Below are 22,338 nucleotides of genomic sequence, written 5' to 3'. Positions count from 1 at the left end.
GGAGTTGGGCCTTGTCACTCAGTGTGTGTCTATAGTCCAGCTAAGGAGTGAGTCCACATGTTTTCTCACATAGCATGTGGCTTGCTATGGGGCAGACACAGAAAAGAAGGATCAGAGAATGCCGGCAGGGGAAACCAGAAGAGGAGGTTTGAGGCTGCTCCATGCAATACCATTGCACAGAGCAGGTAAGTATAACATGTCTGTTATCGTTACAAAAAAAAAAAAAAAACACTTCACAAATCACTTTAATGCTGTTTATTACTATAATGTTATCCTCTAAAGACCGGACATTATCAAACTACAGCACTGTTAGCTCCATATTTAGATGTGGAGCACCATGGCACTTTCAGCACATCAATTTTAGCTCCTTCCCTACCCATTCATTTCTAGCTCAAAAAACTTTGGAAAGATCTTAGGCCTGCTGATATCACTCATGAGACTTCTACATAACTATATATCATTATTAAAAAATTGTGACATATCAACTAATTTTTTCTTTTTTTTTTTTACACCTCAACCTGTCATCGCCAAGATTACTATAGCCCTTACTGTGATCATATGACTAAGTGAAGTTTATCAAACGTTATACCTACCCACATATCCTATGAAGTAATAAGCACTATTGGGTCGACCACCAATAACACCTAATGACTGGGGTAGCATGAAGCAGTGCTGTGTCATAACAACAGAGATATAAGAAATAAAGACATTAATACAAAGCTTTGCTAAAGATAAAATTCATAGTTACAATAAGTTGACTTAGAACCATAACAACATAATTTAGAAAAATATTTGAAATGTTCAAAAATTTTAAGTGAAAAATACCTTCAGGGTTTCAATATAGGCTTCATTGATCTCACTTAGACCCAGTCTGAGAGGTATGAGTAATACAAGAGGCTTCCATGGTATATCTGATTCAGAGGCCCCAGCGTGACCATTACACAGCAATCCAGCCTCACAGCTTCCTGTTCTGCACAACCGCCCTATGTATACCAAGAAAGGCATTACTGAAACATGGCACAAGCTTCCTTTAATTAGACATATTAAAATATATTCAAAATATTATAAATATATATACAGTATATATTAAAAAAAATTATATACACCTATACAAACATACATATACATAGTCTGATAAGACTTGAGCATTGAAGGACATTAGTAAAGTAAGAACAATAATTAAGAGTGCTCATCTCTTAATATTGGTCCTCAAAACAGAATCCATTCTTTGCCCATGCACGGCAAAGCAGAACATTCACTTAAAATTATCCCTTCTTGTCCCTTCCAGCAGAATATACTTACCTTCATTTTACTCCCCCAACACTGTTCATCCTCTAATAAGAAAGGGAAAGATCAGCATAAGCTACGAGCCACCGGAGTCCTAGCTCACAGAGGAAGTCAGGAGAAATCTCCCCAATATAGTCAATACAAATCCTGCAGTTTCTATTCTCCCCTGCTCAAGCCAAAAACTGAAAAAAATATTTTGCTGGAGTTGGGCTTTAATGTTTTTTTCATACTCACTTATTTCCTCAGTGACAACTGTATTATCCATGGCGATGTGAACAGCTATTGAGCTCCACTGATCAAAAGCAGTAAGCTTTCTGCAGTAAAAAAAAGCAGACATAACTACATCTGCTGAAAATTAATAAAAATATTTATGTAAATAAACAGTATGAAAAGTGTCAAACAAACCTTAACACTTGTGCCACAGTGTTTGGACCGTACCACTGTCCAATGTACTTCCCTTCGCCCACTCCCATTTGAGCTGTAACACCAAGCACACATTTACGAATATGCAGACAGCCATAATCTAACATTTAGACTCAATGTCACCTGTTTCACAACAGTTAAGAACGTATGTAAACCCAAACCACTAACTCTTACTTGCTCCATTGTGGTCTGTTACAAATACCATTGAATATGTTTGGTTATATCTCTTCAATAACAGTAAAGAACAACTGTTGATCTGCTATAAATCCAGTGTTGTCTTTTGTACTGTTGAGTATCATCCTAAGCACTATTAGCACAGACTAGTACAGCTCTGTGGACTGCAGAACACTTCCCCCTATGTTATGGGGAAAACTGGAAGGTGTTCTGCAGTCCTGTCCTAAAGGGAACAATGTGGCTCAATCATAAATACAGGGCAGCAACTGAGTGTGTCAACCTAGGACAGGAAGTGTGTTACTGGTAATATCACAAGGTGAAAATAAAGAAAACTAATACAGCTGCCACATCTAATGACTGGTAAGCCGTAATATATACAAATTTTGCTGTATTCTACATTATCCCTCCCCTTTATGTTATAGATATGAGGAAAGCAAGAGGTGTTCTGAAGTCCTGCCCCTACACAGATAAAGTATTCTAATAAATTGACGTGACAAGCTAATTTAGACTATTTAATAAGTAGGTTGACTATGCAGTTACACTAAGGCCACTTGTATCTCGCCCCTTCATAAAATGAAAAACAGCTTTGTGTATGGATAGGCATTTTCAAGTAAATAATTGATTAAAAGGATAAGTTCACCTTTTTGCAGCTTAAAAAAAAAAAAAAAAATGTGCATTTATTTTTTGTCTGCAGGAGCCTGTAAAGCATTGCACCAGAGATCAGCAGATTGCTGGTGCCACGCAGGACTCCTGCTGATCTGACAGTATATCTGCTTGCCCGTACGGGATGCATGAGCAAGCAGATATACTGACAGGAAGAATGAATGAACTACCATGGCGCTCCACAGTTCATTGAGGACTACAAGCCGACAGCCGACAGTGACGCGGCTGGGCGAGCAGAGCCCCGAACGTCCGCATTTTGTAAAATTTGACAGCTAGTGGAGGGGGAGAAGATCCCCCACTAGCTGTTGAAGAGGGGAGCGGGGGCCGGTTTGATCCTAACATGTTACACCCCGAATATGAGTGTAACATGTTACGAAAGGTGAACTCCTTTATGAAACATTTATGAAAAGGAAACAATGTTTTTTTTTTTTTTTTAATAATACATGTGAGCAAGATCAGCTTAATATTAAAAAAAAAAAAATCTTGTTATTGTATGTTAAAAAAATAATATAAAGATACACTTTTTTATGTGTAGTTTCTGATGATATATGGACACAAGGCAGCCATGTTCTCTCTTTACTTCTACAGGTCTTTTTCCTCACATACAAATGCATTTTAGCTGCGGTTTCTTACTTGTCTCTCTCTACAGTGTAAGTTTCCAACTCAAGGATTAGATTCAGGGCTCCAACAAGAAAGCAGGGTGGTAAGAGAATGTGAAGAAATCAAGTGGATCGGTGGCCTATCAAGAGAACCTGTCACTGCCCGTTCAAGGCAAAATGAAAGATTTGCTTTACCTCCTTTATAGAAAGGTGATGACATATATACAGAGAAATAACTGGTTTGTGCATCCATAAAAATAAAAGCACATCTGAGTTGTAAAGGGAACCTATCAAGTTAGTAACATGGTGGCTGTTCTAGCTAACTTGTTTTTTGAAGGTGCAGAATCTAGGGCTCTCATCCCTCCCTTCCTGGTGACTGACTTACTGTAACCAAGTGTGCATCTTTACGATCGATGTCTCTTACCCCAGGACAGATTGGCAAGGGTTGGGTGTTTACACAAATTTTACCATGTCAATACTCATGACCATGTCTGAAAGGAGCATTGTATTTTCTCAAAGCAACCAAATTAGCTTATTATTGTAGCCAGGATAAAAAACAAAAAAAAATAAAACAATCCTGTTCATTCAGTGACACAAGATCTCTGTACAGATACTTTCATATATAAAGGGATCATTCTCAAGTCACTGTCTGCCAACAGTATTCTCACCAATCTGATGAATAGAATAGTAACTATCTTTCTTGTCTAGAAAAGCAGTCAGGATACTGAGGTATTCCCCCTGTGGTTTCTGTTTGTTCCATCTCCAATCTGAGAAATAAAAAATGCAAATAAAGGCTTTACTAATTATTTGTATTTATAAAATAAATAATAATAATAGAAATAAGGGAAATCAATTTGAATGTTCCTATATATTAGAACTTATAGTTTAAAGTAAAATTCCAGGCTACCACCTAACTAGTATAATTAGCAATAAAGGTCTGCACACCACTATTAACTACACTATTCAGCAACCAGCAATATATTATTATTTAGGGTGCTTAATCCTCTCAACAGTGTATCTATCTGTTAGTACAACAGTGTTTAATGTATAGAGCAAGCACACCACATAACCAAATGGCTTTAGCAATAAGTTTGTATTAGGTATATACAGGACATACAATCACCCAGCAGGTACAGATAACCAAGTACATCATCTAAAATAAAGCATAATATAACAAAGATGTACATTCCATTGTTGAATAACAGCAAAGAACATGCATTCATGTAGGTGCAATGAGCTACACTTAAAACATAAGAGCTGATGTTCCAAAATACATCCAGGAATACAGTACCCAGAATAGATGTAAAAAGGAAAGCTGAGCCAGATCACGGTGAAAAAAGAAAAAAAAAAGGGAGGAGGAAAAAACAGTTTCAGGGATCCAACTCCCTCCCCCCCCCCCCCCCCTTCTCAAGAACCTCCTACCTAATTTCCCACTGTAGCATGTCTCTTATATACAATTGTTTATACTAACAGTGCTTTATGTTAGATAACATACTTGGTTATATGTGCCCGCTAGGTGATTGTATGAACTGTACTGTATATAATAATCCAAACTTATTGCTAAAGCAGTTTGGCTATGTGGTGTGCTCAATCTATGCATTTAAAAACTATTACCTAACTAGTTCCCCTCTGAACACATATCCTGACTAACATGTGTATGTACTTTCCTATTTTCAGCCAGCTTCATTCTGGTCATGTGATCCCCAGCCAGTGGTGACTACAGGGTAGAGGAGAGAGTGTTCAACAACTGCTGAAGTGTTTAGCAGTGACATCACCCATAGTCTTCCTATGGCCCATCCGTTGTCAGCATTCCCTCCGCTCCCCTGCTAGTCTGCTATAACATTTCCAACATGCTCATGGACTCTGCATTGCTGGAGAAGAGGCAAGTAGAAGTAAAACTTTAATATACACTTCTGGAATTTCCCCTCTCTGATATCTGGTTCTTTGTTCTGTTCTGCTTTTAAGTTGAATTAAACTCCACAGGTATGCACAGCATATTAACACATTATTTTCAACTAAATGGTCTTGAGAACGCCCTGTGGGTGGGGCAAAACGCGTTGACATATTTCCGGCTGGCCGTCCCGGCGTCCGACGTCATTTCCGGTGAAGTGGAACGCACGCTGAGCAGAGCTGAGGCCATCTTGCCTAGTGGAGGAAGCTGATTCTGAGGTCTGTCATCCTGCTGGGTTACCTGACTGTGGGGTCTTATTGGAAGATTTATGGAAAATCGTTATCTTAACAATAAAATGCTGGTTATTATCCTTGAAAATGTGAGTGGTCTGGTTTAAGGGTATTGGGATTGAAAGTCATAACGGTATCACGCTATTTGGCTTTTTTTCTTCCTGAAATTTGGTGGAGTTGGTGAGGGGAGGAATCGGAGGAGGTTATCTATGTTCTAGAGGAGGCAATATCTGGAGGCTAATAAAAAGGGGGTCCAGGAGCCCTTAATAATCCTGAAAGGTGTTATACTCACCTAATATCTGGTGAGTGCGGTTCATGTTGGTTTTGCACTGGTGGATGGTGGAAGGATTACTAATGGCACTGAAGAATTTGTAGCTTGGTTTCTATCACGGGACTTTTTTTGGATTTATCACTGGACTTTATTTTTTGTTTTTGTATGTGCCACAAAATATTTTGTTTTTTTGGACACTTATATATAAATTGTATTAATGTGCATTAATATTGCTTATAGGGTGGGGATGTTATAAATTGCTTTCTGGTGGGTTTTGCGCTGTTTTTAGTTGAAAATATTTTTTGGTTTTATACTTATGCACAGCAGCATCTCATGTGGTTAAGGGTGTGGGGAAGGAGGTCCTGGGCGCTGAGGTTTTTTTCTTTTTATATTAACACATTATGGCTGACGTACCTCGCAAGCAACCCCCTCCAGAGCTGCGGTCTCAATGCTCTAAATGGTCAAGGGCATTGCCATCTCCTCCTGGTCTTCCTTCTAGGGTCTAACATTTCGGCCACCTGACTGGCCATGAGATGATGACGTCACACCAGCACATGTGGATGGAAGTCATATCATCATGACAAAGAGCACAACACGAACAGGCAGGTAAAAGCAATTATGTCAGAAGAGACCAATATGGTCTCTCCCATCATAAAAATCCAGCCGTTTTTAATTTTTTAAGTAAATTCCACTTTAAGTATTTTTTTCCAGAGAATTTTCTAATAAAATTTAATTTTTATCTGTTGAGTACGGTATATGTTCACATCAGGTTTCAGAGCAGATCTATTGTAAAAAATAACTAGAAAAGTCTAGTTAAACTAGATGTTAATTTCTAGCTAGAATCAAAGGAATGTAACCATGTTTCCCTGAAAACTCTGTTCATATAATACACAACAGGCTCAATCCATTAAGGTATAAATGATTGTTATTTACCATATCCATAATATTGCTCAAAATTAGAGCAGAAATGACTGCATGGTTTAAAATAATAATTGTTCTATTAATTATGTGTTACCATTTATTTACCATAAATTGGGTGTACACCATAAATGAAGCTGACATACAACGCAGGACACCTGTACTGAGATAATTATGAGGGCCACCATTTATGACTTCATTCTAAACTTGCTAGTTTTCCAGTGGCTTAAATGATGTCCTCCTGATCTGGTCAGTTGTTCAGATAAAGAAAGTGTATGTAAATCCTACCGTTATATCTCTTTTTTTGATCCCTTTGGTCATGGAAAGCATTTTGTTTTATCTATTTGAGAAGTGCAAAAAAAAAAAAAATAATAATCCTGCCAACAATCTTGTCAGCTGCATGGTTTTATTTTGATGCACTGTTATCAATCAGCATGGTTCTCTGTGAACTAGAGAAACCCTTACTTTTTGTGTTTTTGACATGAGCAGGTGTTCAATAGTCCAGTCCCATGTTGACAACACTGCCCATAAACAGATAACAAACAAGTGGGTATTGTCATCCTATGAAAAAAGTATGTTACTGGCAGAGTTACCAGGTGAAAAAGAAGTCTGAAAATATTAAAACTAATGCACCACCACATCTAAGGACTGGCAAGTGTCAATGTATTACAATTTTGTTCTAGGGTTTAGATATGCATTAAAACTATTTGATCAGGATATCATTTAGTGAACAGGTATTTTCAGAGGCAGAGGTCAGCAATGGCTGCCTACATAATTTCCTCAGGACAGGTGCCCTTTAAAAGAAGCATATACAAAATGTATTACCTCTTCCTACGTGCCTACACATCACAGCCTGAGCAAATATCATCTGTCCACAGCGTAACATACAGCCCCAGCCAGTGTCAGAGCTTGGTCCAGTTCCTCCTGAGAAAGAAAAAATTACTTTACTTGAAAAGTGCCAGTATAATGCCGAAATCCTCCAAGACAAACATGTATGAAACCAAACGGATCCCACCAGGATACAGAGCAAAAACTGGTCCTTGGCAGAGTTACAGTAAAACGGTGCCATGCATGAAAATGATCCTAGTCCCTTAACGTTTTGATTACTTGCAGTTAAAACCTAAATGGCGAGTTGTCATTGCTGACTTGTGTCTGAAAATACTGGTTGCCCGACTGTCTCTGGCTTGTACTTTCAGAGCCAGTGACCCAGGATAAGCATTTAGCAAGGCCATCCGAATGATCTACATACTTGTCCCAAGTCATCAGTAACTGAGAAAGTACTGAAGCTTTTAGATGTGCACATTGGGTATACAGTATTTTTACAAGCTGAGGCCACCAATGGCAGCCTACATACTGTATACCTCACAATACAGTTTCCCTTAACCCTTTCACTGCCATAGTCATTTCTGAGTTTTCTGCACTTGTTTAAAAAAAATAATTTTAGGCCTGAAGATTAACTAAATCCCCCAAATGTATATTTTCTGAAAGCAGACCCTCTGAAGAATAAAATGGTGGTACTGTAGCTGCAATTTTTTTTATGCCAAACGACACTGCAACAGTATAGAATAATACATTAAGTAAATTTTTTGGCACATAATTGCAATACATTACCCAATTTTTGGTAAAATATAAAAGATAAGGTTGCTCCAAGAAAACAGATACCAAACATGTCAAGCTTTATGTTTGCATACGCCTGCAAAATGCTGACTAACTTTGTTACCATAGATTTCCATAGGTGACGCTTTAAAGGCTCAAACATCAATGATTTTAAAATGGAAGCTCAGGATCTCTATAGAAGATTTAGAGAAAGGGGATATTCCCACTCCCAAATTAGAAATGCTCGGAGACGGGCATATCAAACTGATCGTGAGGATTTATTATCTACCAAAAAGGAAGTGAAGGCTAGATTGAATGATCAGCCTGTGAGAATGATTACCCAATTTGGAGCTCAATGGCAAGATGTTAAATTAATATTGGAAAAACACTGGAAGATTCTTACTCAATGCCCCAGGTTGAGTAAGATTGTAGGTGAACGTCCCCAGATGGTAGCAAGAAGAGCACCAAATCTTGGTGACCTCCTTATTCATTCAGATTATCAACCATTAAAACAAACAACATGGTTAAAATCACGTACCAAGGGGATGTTTAAATGTGGAAAATGTCAAATCTGCAAATATGTGGATCGCACGGATTCCTTTTATGATTCAGGAAATAACACTCACTATAAGATTCAGAGTCTTATAAACTGTTCCACAGTAAGGGTATTATATATCTTAACCTGTCCCTGTAAAAAGATGTATGTAGGTAAGACTAAAAGACAACTTAAAGTAAGAATTGGTGAACACTTTAGAGATATTAGATCAAATGATCCTGATAGTAACCTTGCCCAACATTACGCTAAATATCATGGAGGTAAACTGGATGGCACTAAAGTAAAAGGTTTCTATGCACTGCACTTCCCACAGAGGAGAGGTGATTTTGATAGAGAACTGCTTAAAAAGGAGAAACATTGGATATATAAACTTGATACACTGTACCCTAAGGGGTTAAATGTGGAATGTGATCTCCAAGTGTTTTTGAAAAAATAGGTTTATGGGACTATGTACCGGTGTTGGGAATATTAATGAAAATATGGATGATCTTATGATATGAGTTTTTTATATAGCTCTAAACAATGCAAAAGGACTTACTATCTGGTTAAATGTCCCTTAATACCTTCTGTCTCTGAACAATGACCATACCATAGGATGGATGTTAAAAAACTGGGGTATTTCTGTTATTATGACCCTCATGCGAATTTTCAGATTATATTGCCATCTTGTGGTATTTGTTGGTATTTTCTGATAATTGATATTGTCTCCCCCAAAAAACCCGATTCAGTAGATGGAACTGTTGATTCTCTGATTTACTGCCATGTGGCGGTTAGTTGATGGCATTTCTCAGTTTCTCTTAATGGCTGGAATTGCGATAAACCTGTGTATATTGGGAATATTAACGTAAATATGGATGACATTACGATATGAGTTTTTTATATAGCTCTAAATAATGCAAAAGGACTCACTGTCTGGTTATATGTCCCTTAATACCTTTCGTCTCTGAACAATAACCATACCATAGGATGGATGTAAAAACTGGGGTATTTTTGTTATAATGACCCTCATGTGAATTTTCAGATTATATTGCCATCTTGTGGTATTTGTTGGTATCTTTTGATAATTGATATTGTCTCCCCAAAAACCCGATTCAGTGGATGGAATTGATGATTCTCTGATTTATATCGCCATCTCCTGGTTAAAGTGTGACAAAAGCCCCAACAGACTGGTATATGTAATTTATGACCTTTGATTAATATATGTTTTGGTAAAAATATTAAGCCTCTCCCCTCTCTGTGGACTCCAGCCGCCTGCCTTTTTAATTTTAATTAAGACCAGTAGCTGTGCTAAGTATTTAGCCCCCCCCCTTGTTTTCTTCCATTAGGAACAACTGCAGGTCACCTCTTTTGCATAAATGGGTGGGTTTTTACCCACTATAAATAGGATATTGAAATGCAGTTGTCCCATTGGTCCTGACGAAGCTGAGTGAGATACGCCCATCGGCGAAACGCGTTGACGTCATACGTCAGATACGTCACTTCCGGTCATGCGCACTAGGTGGAACGCACGCTGACCCATAAGGAGGAAGCCATCTTCACATGCCATGAGGCAAGCGTGAGCAGCACAGGCGCTGAGAGGGGGCTGGAACCCGCGGTATATCGGCGGATGTCAGCGGTGGTTCCTGGGCCTCTGTGGCCGTGTTTGGCAATATCCATGAAGGACATCTCTTTCATTCCCTTTATCCACGGCACAGGTGGTGAGTGGATTGTTACAGGACATTAGATATACGGTCCTCTGTGATCAATATGACCTACATATCTTATTGAGTGCAAGCTCTGTCAGTGACTTCCCACATTATTTGTTTCACTACAGGATGGGGACATTATGGTGCTTTGTGTAGGATACAGGACATACCGCATATAGTTCAACAGGCAGAAGATTCCTTGGGATATGTCTTGCTTTTCCTACAAAGGGTGGTGTGTAGTCCACATACAGTGGTGAAGACACCATTTCAAGCAGAGTGCTGCAATCTGCACCTTTTCTCCCATCCTGGGAATAAATGGGGCTTATTTCCATTCAAGAGCTTTATGACACAGCTGTTCACATTACAGATGAACGGGCCCCAACCACGTGTGCCGGCACAGGAATGTATTGCATCATATATTTGACATTTATGTCTTTTTCCAAACAGGCCTGAGGCTTACTGTTCCCCTCTTCACGCTTATTGTGCTTACTGCATTTCATACATGTGATATACATATATCCATAGTATAATTTTTGGATTCCCTGTTCGGGATTCACCATTATGATATTGGTGTAAATTCATTATTCAATATTATGGTATACCTATGGTATAATTTTTGGATACACCTCTTTAGGGAAGTGTTTACCTATGTGTCTGTACTACAGAGATATTAGACTCTTGCAGTCACTTTTTCTGTTGCACATACATTTAGACCGGTCTTGATGTCATTTTATATGGTTTTAGGTCTGTGTGTTATTGTCTCATACTGAGGTGATGGTAAACCAGGGCGAATGCCCATATGTCATATTTATATCTGTGTAATAAAGCATAATTTTTGGAAAATTTTCTGAGTGTCACGGTCTGTTCATAATGTAGCCGCTTTTCTGTGAATCTCTTTTCACAAACCCCCCTTTTTTGAATGCCTTTTTTGGCTACTGAATGGAAACCAAACATTGGGTGACACGATAACTTAATTAACAACCTCTTAATAACTACCTACAGTATATAGACGCTTTAAAGGCCCCTGCAGGTCATCAGTTAGAGTTAATCATGAACAGGCGGCTCAGAATTATTGTACTCACTCCAGTGTGCTCAGCAATATGCAAAATGTATATCACAAGCAACGTTTTTGTGCGTAGGTACCCCAGATGGGTGAGCTCACAATTGTGGGAGCAGAACAGAGTGAGGTGACTTACAGTCACAGCTCTCTGCTCAGAGCGGCAGGCAGAACGGAGCAATCGGCTGCGTCTGATCACTCAGCTCTCAGCCTTAGAGCCAGTGGGGGATAGATGCAGCATTGGACTGATGCTGCATCTACCTAGGTAAGTATGATTAAAAAAAAAAAAGAAAATGGATAGAGATGGGTTGCACCTAAATGGAAGGGTGTCTGCTAGGAGGGGTTCTGGGGAGGCTGGAGGAGTAAAACTAAACTAGGATTGATGGGGGAGGGAGAATTAGATTATAATGGGGTAGACGGATTAGACAGGGGTCAGTCCTTATTGGTGGGTGGAACGGGGAAAGATGGGGGCAGGGATATGGGGGCAGGGATATGGCAGATTGTTTGTTACAAACAACCAGTGGAATTGGTACCATTTGTATGAAGATATAAAATATGCAAAAGGTGTCAATGAATTAAAGTGTTTGTTCACCAATGCCAGAAGTCTGCCAAGCATAATAGGTGAGTTGGAAGCTTTGGTGCAAGAAGAGAACTATGATTTAATTGGTATTGCAGAATCTTGACTTCATTCTTAACATGACTGGGCCATTAATATACCTGGCTATGTTCTCTTTCGGAGAGACAGGGTAAAAAGGAAAGGTGGTGTCTGTCTCTATGTGAGAAGTGATCTCAGAGCGAGTGTGAAAGAGGATCTAGAAGTGTGATGATGCTGAAGTATTATGGGTGGAACGGCACATGGTGGTGCATTCTACAAAGGTAATCATTGGAGTTTGTTATAGGCCACCCAGTGTTAATGAGGTGGAGACTTAGCTCCTTGCACAGATCGAATGGGGCTGCAAGAACTAAGATAGTGATAATAATGGGGGATTTTAACTACCCGAAAATTGACTGGAGTAATGGTACTGCAGGAACAGTTAAAATGTTAAAAAAATGTATAAACCTACTACAGGAAAATTTTATGGTACAGTTCATAGAGGCCCCAACTAGGAATGATGCTCTGCTGGACATGCAGAGCTTATTATGAATGTCCATATAAAAGAACATCTGGGTAGCAGTGACCATAACATGGTTTCATTTATTGTTAGCTGTAAACATCAAGCAAATACAGGAAAATAAAACTGCTCAACTTTAAGAGAGCTATTTTTCCAAGGCTGAGAGCTGCTTTCCAAGACTTAGACTGGGAGGGAATATTGGCATCGATGAACACAACACAGAAATGGGAGTTCTTCAAAAAAGGCTGTATGTGAACACACTGTAAAATATATTCCCATGGGCAACAAGTTTAAAAGGCTAAAAATCAAACCTATGTGGCTTATGACCAATGTTAAAAAAGCTATAGATAAAGAGAAAAGAGCTTTTATTAAATATAAAAATGAAGGAACGCTATCTGTTAAACATTACTAAGAATATAACAGAATATGCAAAAAGGAAATGAATGATGGATTGCAAAATATAGCAGGACAAACCCCAAAAAATGTTTCAAATATATTAATAGTAAAAAAGTCAGGTCTGAGCATGTAGCCCCCTTACAAAATAATCTAGAGTGGGTGACTGGGGACAAAGATAAGGCAAACTTATTAAATGCCTTCTTCAGCTCTGTGTATACAAAGGAACATGGGGGAGCTCTTGTCCATAATGGGCATGGTATTGACACAGCTCCAGATGATCCACATTGGCTCACAATTGATATGATCCAGAAATATTTAGACAGACTAAAGGTGAATAAAGCACCTGGACCGGATGGCATACACCCACAGGTCCTTAACCTCCCTGGAGGTATTCCCGAGTGTAGCTCGGGGTAAAGTTTCAGTACCAAAAGCGGTAACCCCGAGCTACACTCGGGCTTACCATGCAGCGCTGCTCCGGCATCTGTTCTTCACTTACCTTGTCCTGCGCTCCCGCGATGTCCCTCCTGCAGTGTCCCCGGCAATGTAATCCGGCGGATGCCGGCATCTGTCATCTAGGTTCCGTCCCCTGCGAGCGTCGGGACGTACGGGGATGGAACGGCGGGAAATTTGAAAATGACCAAAAGTGACATTCACTCAATACACTAAAATCACATAGTAAAACTTTACTGTATCAAGCCATTTCACATACATTTTGTCCCTAGTGCTTTGTCCTGTGCCCTACCTGCATTTGTACCGTTCTTTCTGCCTGGAAACTGAGAAATGTCCATGGCATCCAAAAAGCGTCCCTTTAGGTCAAAATCGGTTTTAGACCAGCTAGAGAACAGCGATAGTAAATAAGAACTACTTGCAGAATTGAGTGATAATGATTCGTGGGGAGATTCGTCTTCAGACACTGAAAATGATTTTGCGACTTAGCTCAGTGATGTGCGAACTTGGCTCTATATTTCAAATTTCAGTGTTTTTGGTTTGGTTATATTATTGAATTAAATTTATTATTATATTAATTTTTATGATTATTTATTAAATTATAATTTATGATTTCGTGTTTCAAATTTTATCATACCTGGAATGTTTACTAGACTCTTGTTCGGACAGATTTCAGTGAGTTATTCCTAAAAATTACAGGCCTACAATAAAAAAACTATATATTTCCATGCAAAAAAATGTACCGCTTTGAGCACAGAAATATGGACATAATCAGACCGCTAGGGAGGTTAAAGAATTGAGCTCTGTCATTTCAAAGCCATTGTGTTTAATTTTTAGGGACTCTTTAATGACTGGCATAGTACCACTGGATTGGCGTAAGGCCAATGTGGTGCCAATATTTAAAAAGGGGTCAAAATCTTTACCAAGTAATTATAGACCTGTTCGTTTATCTTTTATAGTTGGGAAGATACTGGAGAATTTAATAAAAGACTACATAGATAAGTTCTTGCTGGAAAAAAATATTTTAAGCAACAGACAGCATGGATTCACGAAAGACAGTAGTTGTGAAACAAATCTGAAATCCTTCCCTCTTACACCAGGTTTTCAGCCATGCATTGAGTTTTCTAATCTCCCCCTGTCTTTCCTGAGTTGCGCATGGCACAGGTAATATTTCAGAGAATATAGAAAAATGAAGGGAAGGAAACGGGGGAAAAATTGCAAATGGACTTTAAAGGCACAGAAATTTCAAACACATATTAGTAAAATCATTTGTACTTTATTATGCCAATGAGTCATGAAAACACATACTGCAGTTTAAAAGAGATCATTATATACTGTCCCCGCAGAGAATGTCCCACAACCCACCATGTTACAAGGAACACACTAGTGATGAGGGATACAGAACCACCAGAAGGATCCTATGGGGGGGTGAGAGACATTAAGCCGCGGCTTTTAAACTGCAAGATGTTTTTTCATGACTCATTGTCATAATAAAGTACAAATGATTTTACTAATATGCGTTTGAAATTTCTGTACCTTTAAAGTCCATTTGCAATTTTTCCCCCCGTTTCCTTCCCTTCATTTTTGAATGTGTAAGGTAAAGTCTACTGGTTTGGAAAAATCTGTATGTAAATGGATAGAAAACTGGCTAAAAGATCGTATTCAGAGAATAGTGGTTAATGATTCATACTCTGAATGGTCTAGGGTTGTCAGTGGTGTACCCCAAGGTTCAGTGTTGGGACCCTTACTTTTTAATATATTTATAAACAATATAGGGTCTGGGATTAAAAATACAATTTCAGTCTTTGCAGATGACACCAAGCTGTGCAGTGGAATAATGTCCTTACAGGATGTCTCCAACTTACAAGCTGACCTCAATGCACTGTTTAATTGGGCAACTATGTGGCAAATGAGATTTAATGTTGATAAATGTAAGGTTATGCACTTGGGGGCTAAGAATATGCATGCATCATACATACTAGGTGGGTACAACTGGGGGAATCAATGGTGGAGAAGGATCTGGGAGTTCTGGTAGATCACAAGCCTAATAATGGCATGCAATGCCAAGCTGCGGTTTCTAAAGCGAGCAAAATCCTTCTTACATTAAAAGAGGTATAGACTCCAGAGAGAGAGATATCATATTACCCCTGTACAAATCATTAGTAAGACCTCATCTGGAATATGCAGTTCAATTTTGGGCACCAATTCACAAAAGAACATTGGGGAACTGGAGAAAGTACAGAGAAGGGCAATCAAACGGATACGAGGCATGGAGGAGATCAGCTATGAGGGAAGATTAGAGGAACTGAATTTATTCTATCTTGAGAAGAGGAGATTAAGGGGGGATATGATCAACATGTATAAATACATCAGTGGTTTATATAGTGAACTCTGTCTAGAATTCCTCACCTTGAGGTCATCACAGAGGACAAGGGGGCACTTTTTTCATCTGGAGGAAAAGAAAATTAACTTCCAAACACAGAAAGTTTCTTCACAGTGAGAGCTGTGAAAATGTGGAATAGACTCCCTCAAGAGTTGGTTCTGGCTGCTCAGTGGATTGCTTTAAAAAAAGGCCTGGATTCTTTCCTAGATACACAGAATATAACTGGATACTAGCATTTATAGGTAAAGTTGATCCAGGGAATATCAGATTGCCTCTCGGGGGATCAGGAAATAATTTTTTCCCCTGCAGGAGCAAATAGTTTCATACTTTGCTGGGTTTTTTGCCTTCCTCTGGATCAACTGTGGGTTTAGGATTCTCTTTTTTCCTAGGATATTGGTGCTCTACATTTTGAGTCTATGGGTGAGCTGAACTAAAAGTGACAGTGTGTGGATATCTGCAAGCTGACATGCTGCTGGAGTTAGGAGATTGCCTTGTGAAATACAGTATATTGAGCGCTGTATGACCACTCTTGATTGGGGTGTCATTCCATTCTGGTAAGCCCCCCTCTTATTGTACTGGAGTGGTGTGTGGTTGCTGTGTGGTGATCTGAAGGCCTTTGGGATTCACATCTGTCTTCTGTTTGACTTTATGAAGATCAACTTTTGGGACTCGCACGTTTATCTGAATTGTTGTTTGGTTTCTGATTTAAACATTACTATTTGTATGCATTAAGAAAATAGGGAATAGATCATATATTCACACATATAAGCACTAAAAAATTTTTCACTTCTAGGTGGTTTCATATTCAACCTTTAGTGCTGCACTTTTGCATATCAACTCAATGATTGTCAGAAAAGTGTCAAAATTCCTTAGCTTTATAGTTATGAGCCAGATACTCAGACAGTCCTAACGCCAAAACATCAGCCTGACAGCCAGGGAACTAGCATTCTTAAGGTGACTGCAACCTCTGAAATGAAAAATGATCAAAGTATATCCCTTTATAGTGTGTATTTGCCTTGATCCATAGCACTTACTATGTTTCCTCTGATCTCTACTCCCTCTGCTACTTCTGACAGCCTAACCGGACATCAAGCAATCCAGAGAAATGGCTTTACCCCACCCCCCCAGCACATTGGAAGCGATTGACAGCCCTTGACAGCGATTGACAGTGAGTGTGTGTTTCCATTCCCTATATTCATGTTTCAGGTTACACTGAGCTCTCCTCTCTATGCTGTGCAGTGTGTGACATCAGATCCCCGCCGCTGTCTTCTGCAGCTTAGAAAAAGCCTTTGATCCATGTGTTTTAGAAGGCTGTAGAAAAGAGTAGGCTGCAGATAAACAGGTACAACAAATGTAGGCGGATCTGTTGCATCCCTGTGTATAACCTGAGGCTAGTCACTTCAGTGGGTATATGTAAGGGTTTACAACCACCTTAAAGCCAACGTTACTATTGGCAACATCCACTATTCTCTCTACAAAGAAAAAAACATGTTATTTTAAAGACCGAGACAGGTGATGTTTCAAATGCTGACGCGGTGCAAAATAACATACTGGCGCAACTTTCTTTACTAAATCCAAGATTTCCATCTGACTTTTTCGCATGCAATTCTAAAGGCTCTTGTTACCTATTGGTGGAAAGTTCCGCCGGTATGTAAACCACAATCTCGATGTAACATCATCCAGAAGCTCCTCTTTTTCTGAAAGGAAAAATAAAAGGCAAGTGTGTATGAAAGCTTACATACTAATAAGTGTCTGCGCTGCATATAGCAAACAATTATATCATACAAGAGTGTAATACTGCTATCAGTTACTATGATCCCTTTACAGCAGATATACAATGCAAAATCCCAATGCACACGTTCCTGTATTAGAGATGGCTGTATGTGTAAGCAGGTGCTGAAGCGAACATCGGATGGAAGCGAGAACAGTCAGAGGAGAAGAATGTCACCAGCACACCGTGGATCTTCAGTGTGAGTCCAAAGGTTTGCATCACATGCCTGATGAAGGGGTCCTGCGAGGCTCCAAAACATTGCTCTTGCTGTAACTATGTGAATGCTGCATAAAGCTTTGCACCCATGTTGCAGATCCACAGGGATGTTCTCATCTTTAGAGCAGCTGGGACATGAGCACATGACATCTGTATCACTAGGCTCAATCAATAGATTTTTCTTGCTTGCAAAAAAAAAAAAAAAAAAAAAAAGGTTCTGCTTGTACAGTATATGTCACCGACAAGTAAACTTAAAATAGTATATAAACCCAACATTTTTATTTCCTGATATGTGCCTGCTACTGCTATACCATGTACTTTTATGAAAAAGGTATCCTGTTCTCAGCTTCCTTTCACTGTGAAGATCGGTGTGCTGCTGCTGTTTCTCCTCCCCTAGCTCTTAGGCAGCTGAGAACAGAAGGTGACCACTTAAAAAATATAAAAAAAAAACTAAAAAACAAACAAACAAAAAAAGAAAAAACTGCAGCATTGTAAAATGTTCAATTTTATTGTCATACCTGTAGGCCATTTAGGTTCCCCCAAAGCCTGGCAGAAATCTCCCAGTTAGCAGCCCCCACCATTGGTTTTCACATTCTAGCAACACGGCAGGACGTGGGGATTACTAAGTAGGAGTTTTTTGGCCAGGGTTCTAGGGGGACCCAAGTTGCCTACAGGTATGACAATAAAATGTATGAATATTTTACAAAGCTGTGCAATTTTCTTGAAAAGGTCAACTTAGCCTTTAAATGTGAAACAGCTACCTATACACATCAATTCTGCACTTTCTATGAACTGGATAATAGTTGTAGGATTACAACTCAGTGGAAAACATGGACTGTGGCAGAAGATTCAGCAATGTCATTTTAGTGCAGATCCAAATACAGATTACTGGGCTGGTTGGATCATTTCATCTTTATCATCCTTAACTGCAAGGCAGTATGGTATCTCCTCATAGATATTGCTTGGATAAAAGATGTGCTGAATTGCTATGTACGCATATCTCACATGACTGCCGCTATTGTCTCTTGTGTAATGCAATTGTTTTAAATTGATACCAGATTTAGCCATCACTATGTATGAAACCAGCCTGTGCAGCCCGATGTATACAAGCATAGCCACCTTTAGGCCGCTACTAGCTGCAGAATTAGCAAAAGTCCATTTTCATTATTACTAGTGGAAAAATGAAAAATCATTTGCTAGAGAGGGAGCGGCAATGAACATATGAGTGAATGCACTGGATAAGGAAAGTTAAACTTTAGTAATTATTTTGCTTATTGTTATTAACGCAGGGAATGGATATTAGCATAAAACCAATCCACTGCATGTTTGTTAGCTGCAGGCTAACCCTAACCAGAGGGCCAAATATAGCAGTGTGAGCAAGTGTCACTTAAAGCAGATCTTCAGTCAGTTTGTAAAGTTTATTCTATAGGACTTGCCTCTCCCCTCCTTCAGTGTCAATTAAATAAAACATTATATTTTGCTGCCTCTAAACACTGTAAATCTAGTAAAATCTAGTCTGGTCTTCATCTAGGCAATTTGCCTACGCGAATGATGTAGTCTGCCCTAGTCCCATTGACTCCTACTATATTATCATCACTAATCCCAAGAGCCATTGGGCTTTTTTTTTTTTTTTATTGTAGGATGTCCACAGAGAGGAGTGCAGAGGGGAGTAGAGGAGAGTTGGAGATGGGCAGAGACAGCCCAAGAAGGGCAGAGACTGGAAGCACTTTGTTTTTATTGCGCAGGCACGGCCGAGCTATACCCTTACCACACATGCACTTCTAGCACTTTGTGTACATGTTACTATTGCAGCTGAAGTTCGCTGCCGCTACTATGGAAACTTGTACACAATACGACGTAAGCACTGTGCTTAGAGTCTACTGGGTCTATTTACAAATATTTTCACACAAGATTCACAGAACTTTCATTCAATATTCTGATAAAAATACCACCCCCCAACTAATCTTCATACCTGAATAATTTTAGAATTTTTTTAAAAGATGTTTTTATTTCATGCATTGTTTTATTTAAAAAATGCTATCTTATTATAGGTGGATGTGCAAAAATGTAATATGAAAATTATTTTGTTTTCCCGACAGTTTAACTATTATATACATAGCACTGCAGATAAGTGAAAGTGGCTGTGTTCATCTGCAGGCTTTCATTTTTGTCAACAGACCTACAGCCTTCATGTGATCTCTATGTCAGAGCTGCCAATGTTCACAAAATCAGGAAACACTCTGGCTGCTTCCCATTCGTTAGTGGAGTGCACAGGTGTCATTGACAACTGGAATTGAGAAACAACATCCACAAGAAGTGTCGGCTGCTAGTTCTCAAAGGGGAGAATGCACTTTCAGGATTTTGTTCCAGGAAATGTTAAAGTGGAGCTCCACCCAAAAGAGGAAGTTCCACTTTAAGCCTTTGTCCCCCGCTCCCCATTAAGGATTGGCACTTTTGGGCTTTTGGGGAGCGGGTACACAAATTTGACTGATACCCGCTTCCACTTCAATTGCCTAGGCGATCGAAAGCGGAACTCGTCCTGCTCCCCTCCCTCCACGTAGTCTTTTACACATGACAGGTCCCAGACGACTACAGGCCATTCATAAAGCGCAGCACTTCTCGCACATGCACAGTTGGCACCTGGCTGTGAAGCTGCAAGCTGTCACAGCCGGGTGCCCACAATGAAGATGCCGGTGCCAGGGAGAGAAGACGACCGGCGAAACCAGCGGTGGTGAGAACACCACAGGATCATGGGACAGGTAAGTGTCTGTATTTTAAAAGACAGTACAGTTTTTGTAGCTGCTGTTATTTTTTTTTTCCAGGTGGAACTCCGCTTTAATATACAGACTGCAGGCAGGAAGGTGTTAAGCATGTTCACAAAAATTAGAGGCAGCCTGTAATGTCACTGGAAATGGGACTTTGTGGACAAGGATATATAGGATGGCTGTTCAGATAAAAAAACAGCATACGGCTACATTGGACATTGTTGTATGTATTTTAAATGGAAAAGACTAAATCAAGATAATTCAATATATGTTTGTATATGGTTATAGAGGCAACATTCATATTTAGAAGAGGATAGAAAAGCATAAATTGTAGATGAACATTGAGGTATGGTTCAAAGTAAAACTTTCACAAACTAAGCACATGATGAATCACGTGTCAATACAATCAGCAGATGTAGAGATACGCACAGCTGAACATATTTAAAATTTTGAATGTTGTTGAAAAAGGATTGCGTTCTCCATTTTCTTACTGGTCCATTAATGTGAAGAGTGGCCTAGTGGCCACTGGCCATTAAGATAATGGGATGAGGCCAAAGTTGTCCTTACAGGACAGCTACATATAGCTCTGGACATGTGTACCCTGGGTTAATGTATGGTTATCAGTTCCATTTTCATCACCCGTGCTTACTTTATATTACAATACCTGTCAATGCACTGTAGTTCTTCCCTAGTATCCATACTGGCTCTTCAGTTTCTGGAAAGTCAGGTGCATCAGAAAAACGGAGTGTGTCATAGGTGAGAGTTGCTGTGAGAAAAAAAAAATATGACTCAATTATATGATTTATGCAGTATTCCTTACTTTAGGTGGATTCGTAAAAAGCAGTGAAGTATCAAGTAAAAAAAACCCTAGAGACCAAATTTCATTTTCCAAGAGTCAGGAGATCTCCTTGCTATTCCACAAAATCACTTAATAAAGCAGTATTAAACTCAAACATTTTATATTTGCAGCCTATTAATCCTTGTGATGGCTGCATTAGTTTTCTTTCTACTTTTTCCCCCCTTTACTTTCACCTGGTGATCCAACCAATAAACTGTCTCCATTTCCATTCTGCATGGAGTAGCAATGAAGACACCTTTGGACAGCAGCACTGTCAGGATGGGGGAAGGGTAGTGTTAGACTAGCAGATGTAGATGGATTGGACTAACAAGTTTAAGCTGAACTCCAGCTAACAGTTTTGAAGTAGTTATAACAACAGTTTTAGTTTGGACATTTTGTTATGCCTAGCACAAGTTTCCAGGCATGTTCCAGTACCCAGGGAACTGCAGGTGCCACGTACTATTCAACTGAGTGGCTATACACAGCTGTATTATTGCTTCCTTGCATCAGTGTTTGATCACACATGCAAGTACAATTTTTTTGGTCAATGTAAGGCAGGGGGGGAGGGGGGAGAGGGTTGTCCGTTTTTGTGTTGCCTAGGGCAGCACAAAACCTAAATAAATCACTGAGTACAGGTGCGATTTTGCTGGCTCTCTCTCTCTCTACCCAACTGCCGCCCACTGACTTCAATGCAACAATTCCTGTCCATGGCAATCCTATGTGAACAATTATCCCCGCATGCCACTATCACTTGTGAGTCTGGAACGCACCGCTTCAAACTCCCACAGGACCCTTGTCGTAATGGCACTCAAAACACATCGCATCTGTGTGAACCACTTCAATAGGAACACATAATATCTAGCCGGTCATGCGAATATGTGAGTTTGAAAACACATCCAAAATAGCGTATGTGTAAACCAGGGCGGCTCCATTAGCACCTTGGCATTTTGGGATAGCATCAAAATTGCTGAAATTCTGCCCGAGATCACAAAACGCAGGT

At 39.5% G+C, this 22,338-nt stretch overlaps 1 protein-coding gene across 1 annotated transcript in view; it reads right to left on the bottom strand.

Annotated features, from left to right (window-relative positions):
- Positions 1 to 22,338, bottom strand: part of ATG4B (autophagy related 4B cysteine peptidase) — a 37,612-nt gene that overhangs the window by 8,456 nt on the left and 6,818 nt on the right. The window contains exons 2-9 of the mRNA XM_089665695.1: positions 21,165 to 21,266; positions 17,374 to 17,445; positions 7,342 to 7,440; positions 3,815 to 3,913; positions 1,693 to 1,765; positions 1,522 to 1,601; positions 826 to 983; positions 594 to 672 (exon numbers count right to left, since the gene is read on the bottom strand). Of these exons, the coding sequence (XP_089521821.1) occupies positions 594 to 672; positions 826 to 983; positions 1,522 to 1,601; positions 1,693 to 1,765; positions 3,815 to 3,913; positions 7,342 to 7,440; positions 17,374 to 17,445; positions 21,165 to 21,266 (762 nt within the window). The remainder of the gene's footprint in view (positions 1 to 593; positions 673 to 825; positions 984 to 1,521; positions 1,602 to 1,692; positions 1,766 to 3,814; positions 3,914 to 7,341; positions 7,441 to 17,373; positions 17,446 to 21,164; positions 21,267 to 22,338) is intronic.

Source organism: Staurois parvus, unplaced genomic scaffold (assembly GCF_062004578.1).
Source record: "Staurois parvus isolate SC_StPar_1 unplaced genomic scaffold, SC_StPar_1.0 ptg000049l, whole genome shotgun sequence".
NCBI lineage: Eukaryota > Metazoa > Chordata > Amphibia > Anura > Ranidae > Staurois > Staurois parvus.
Note: the sequence above shows the minus strand (reverse complement) of the source record. Positions and strands in the feature narration are given on the sequence as shown.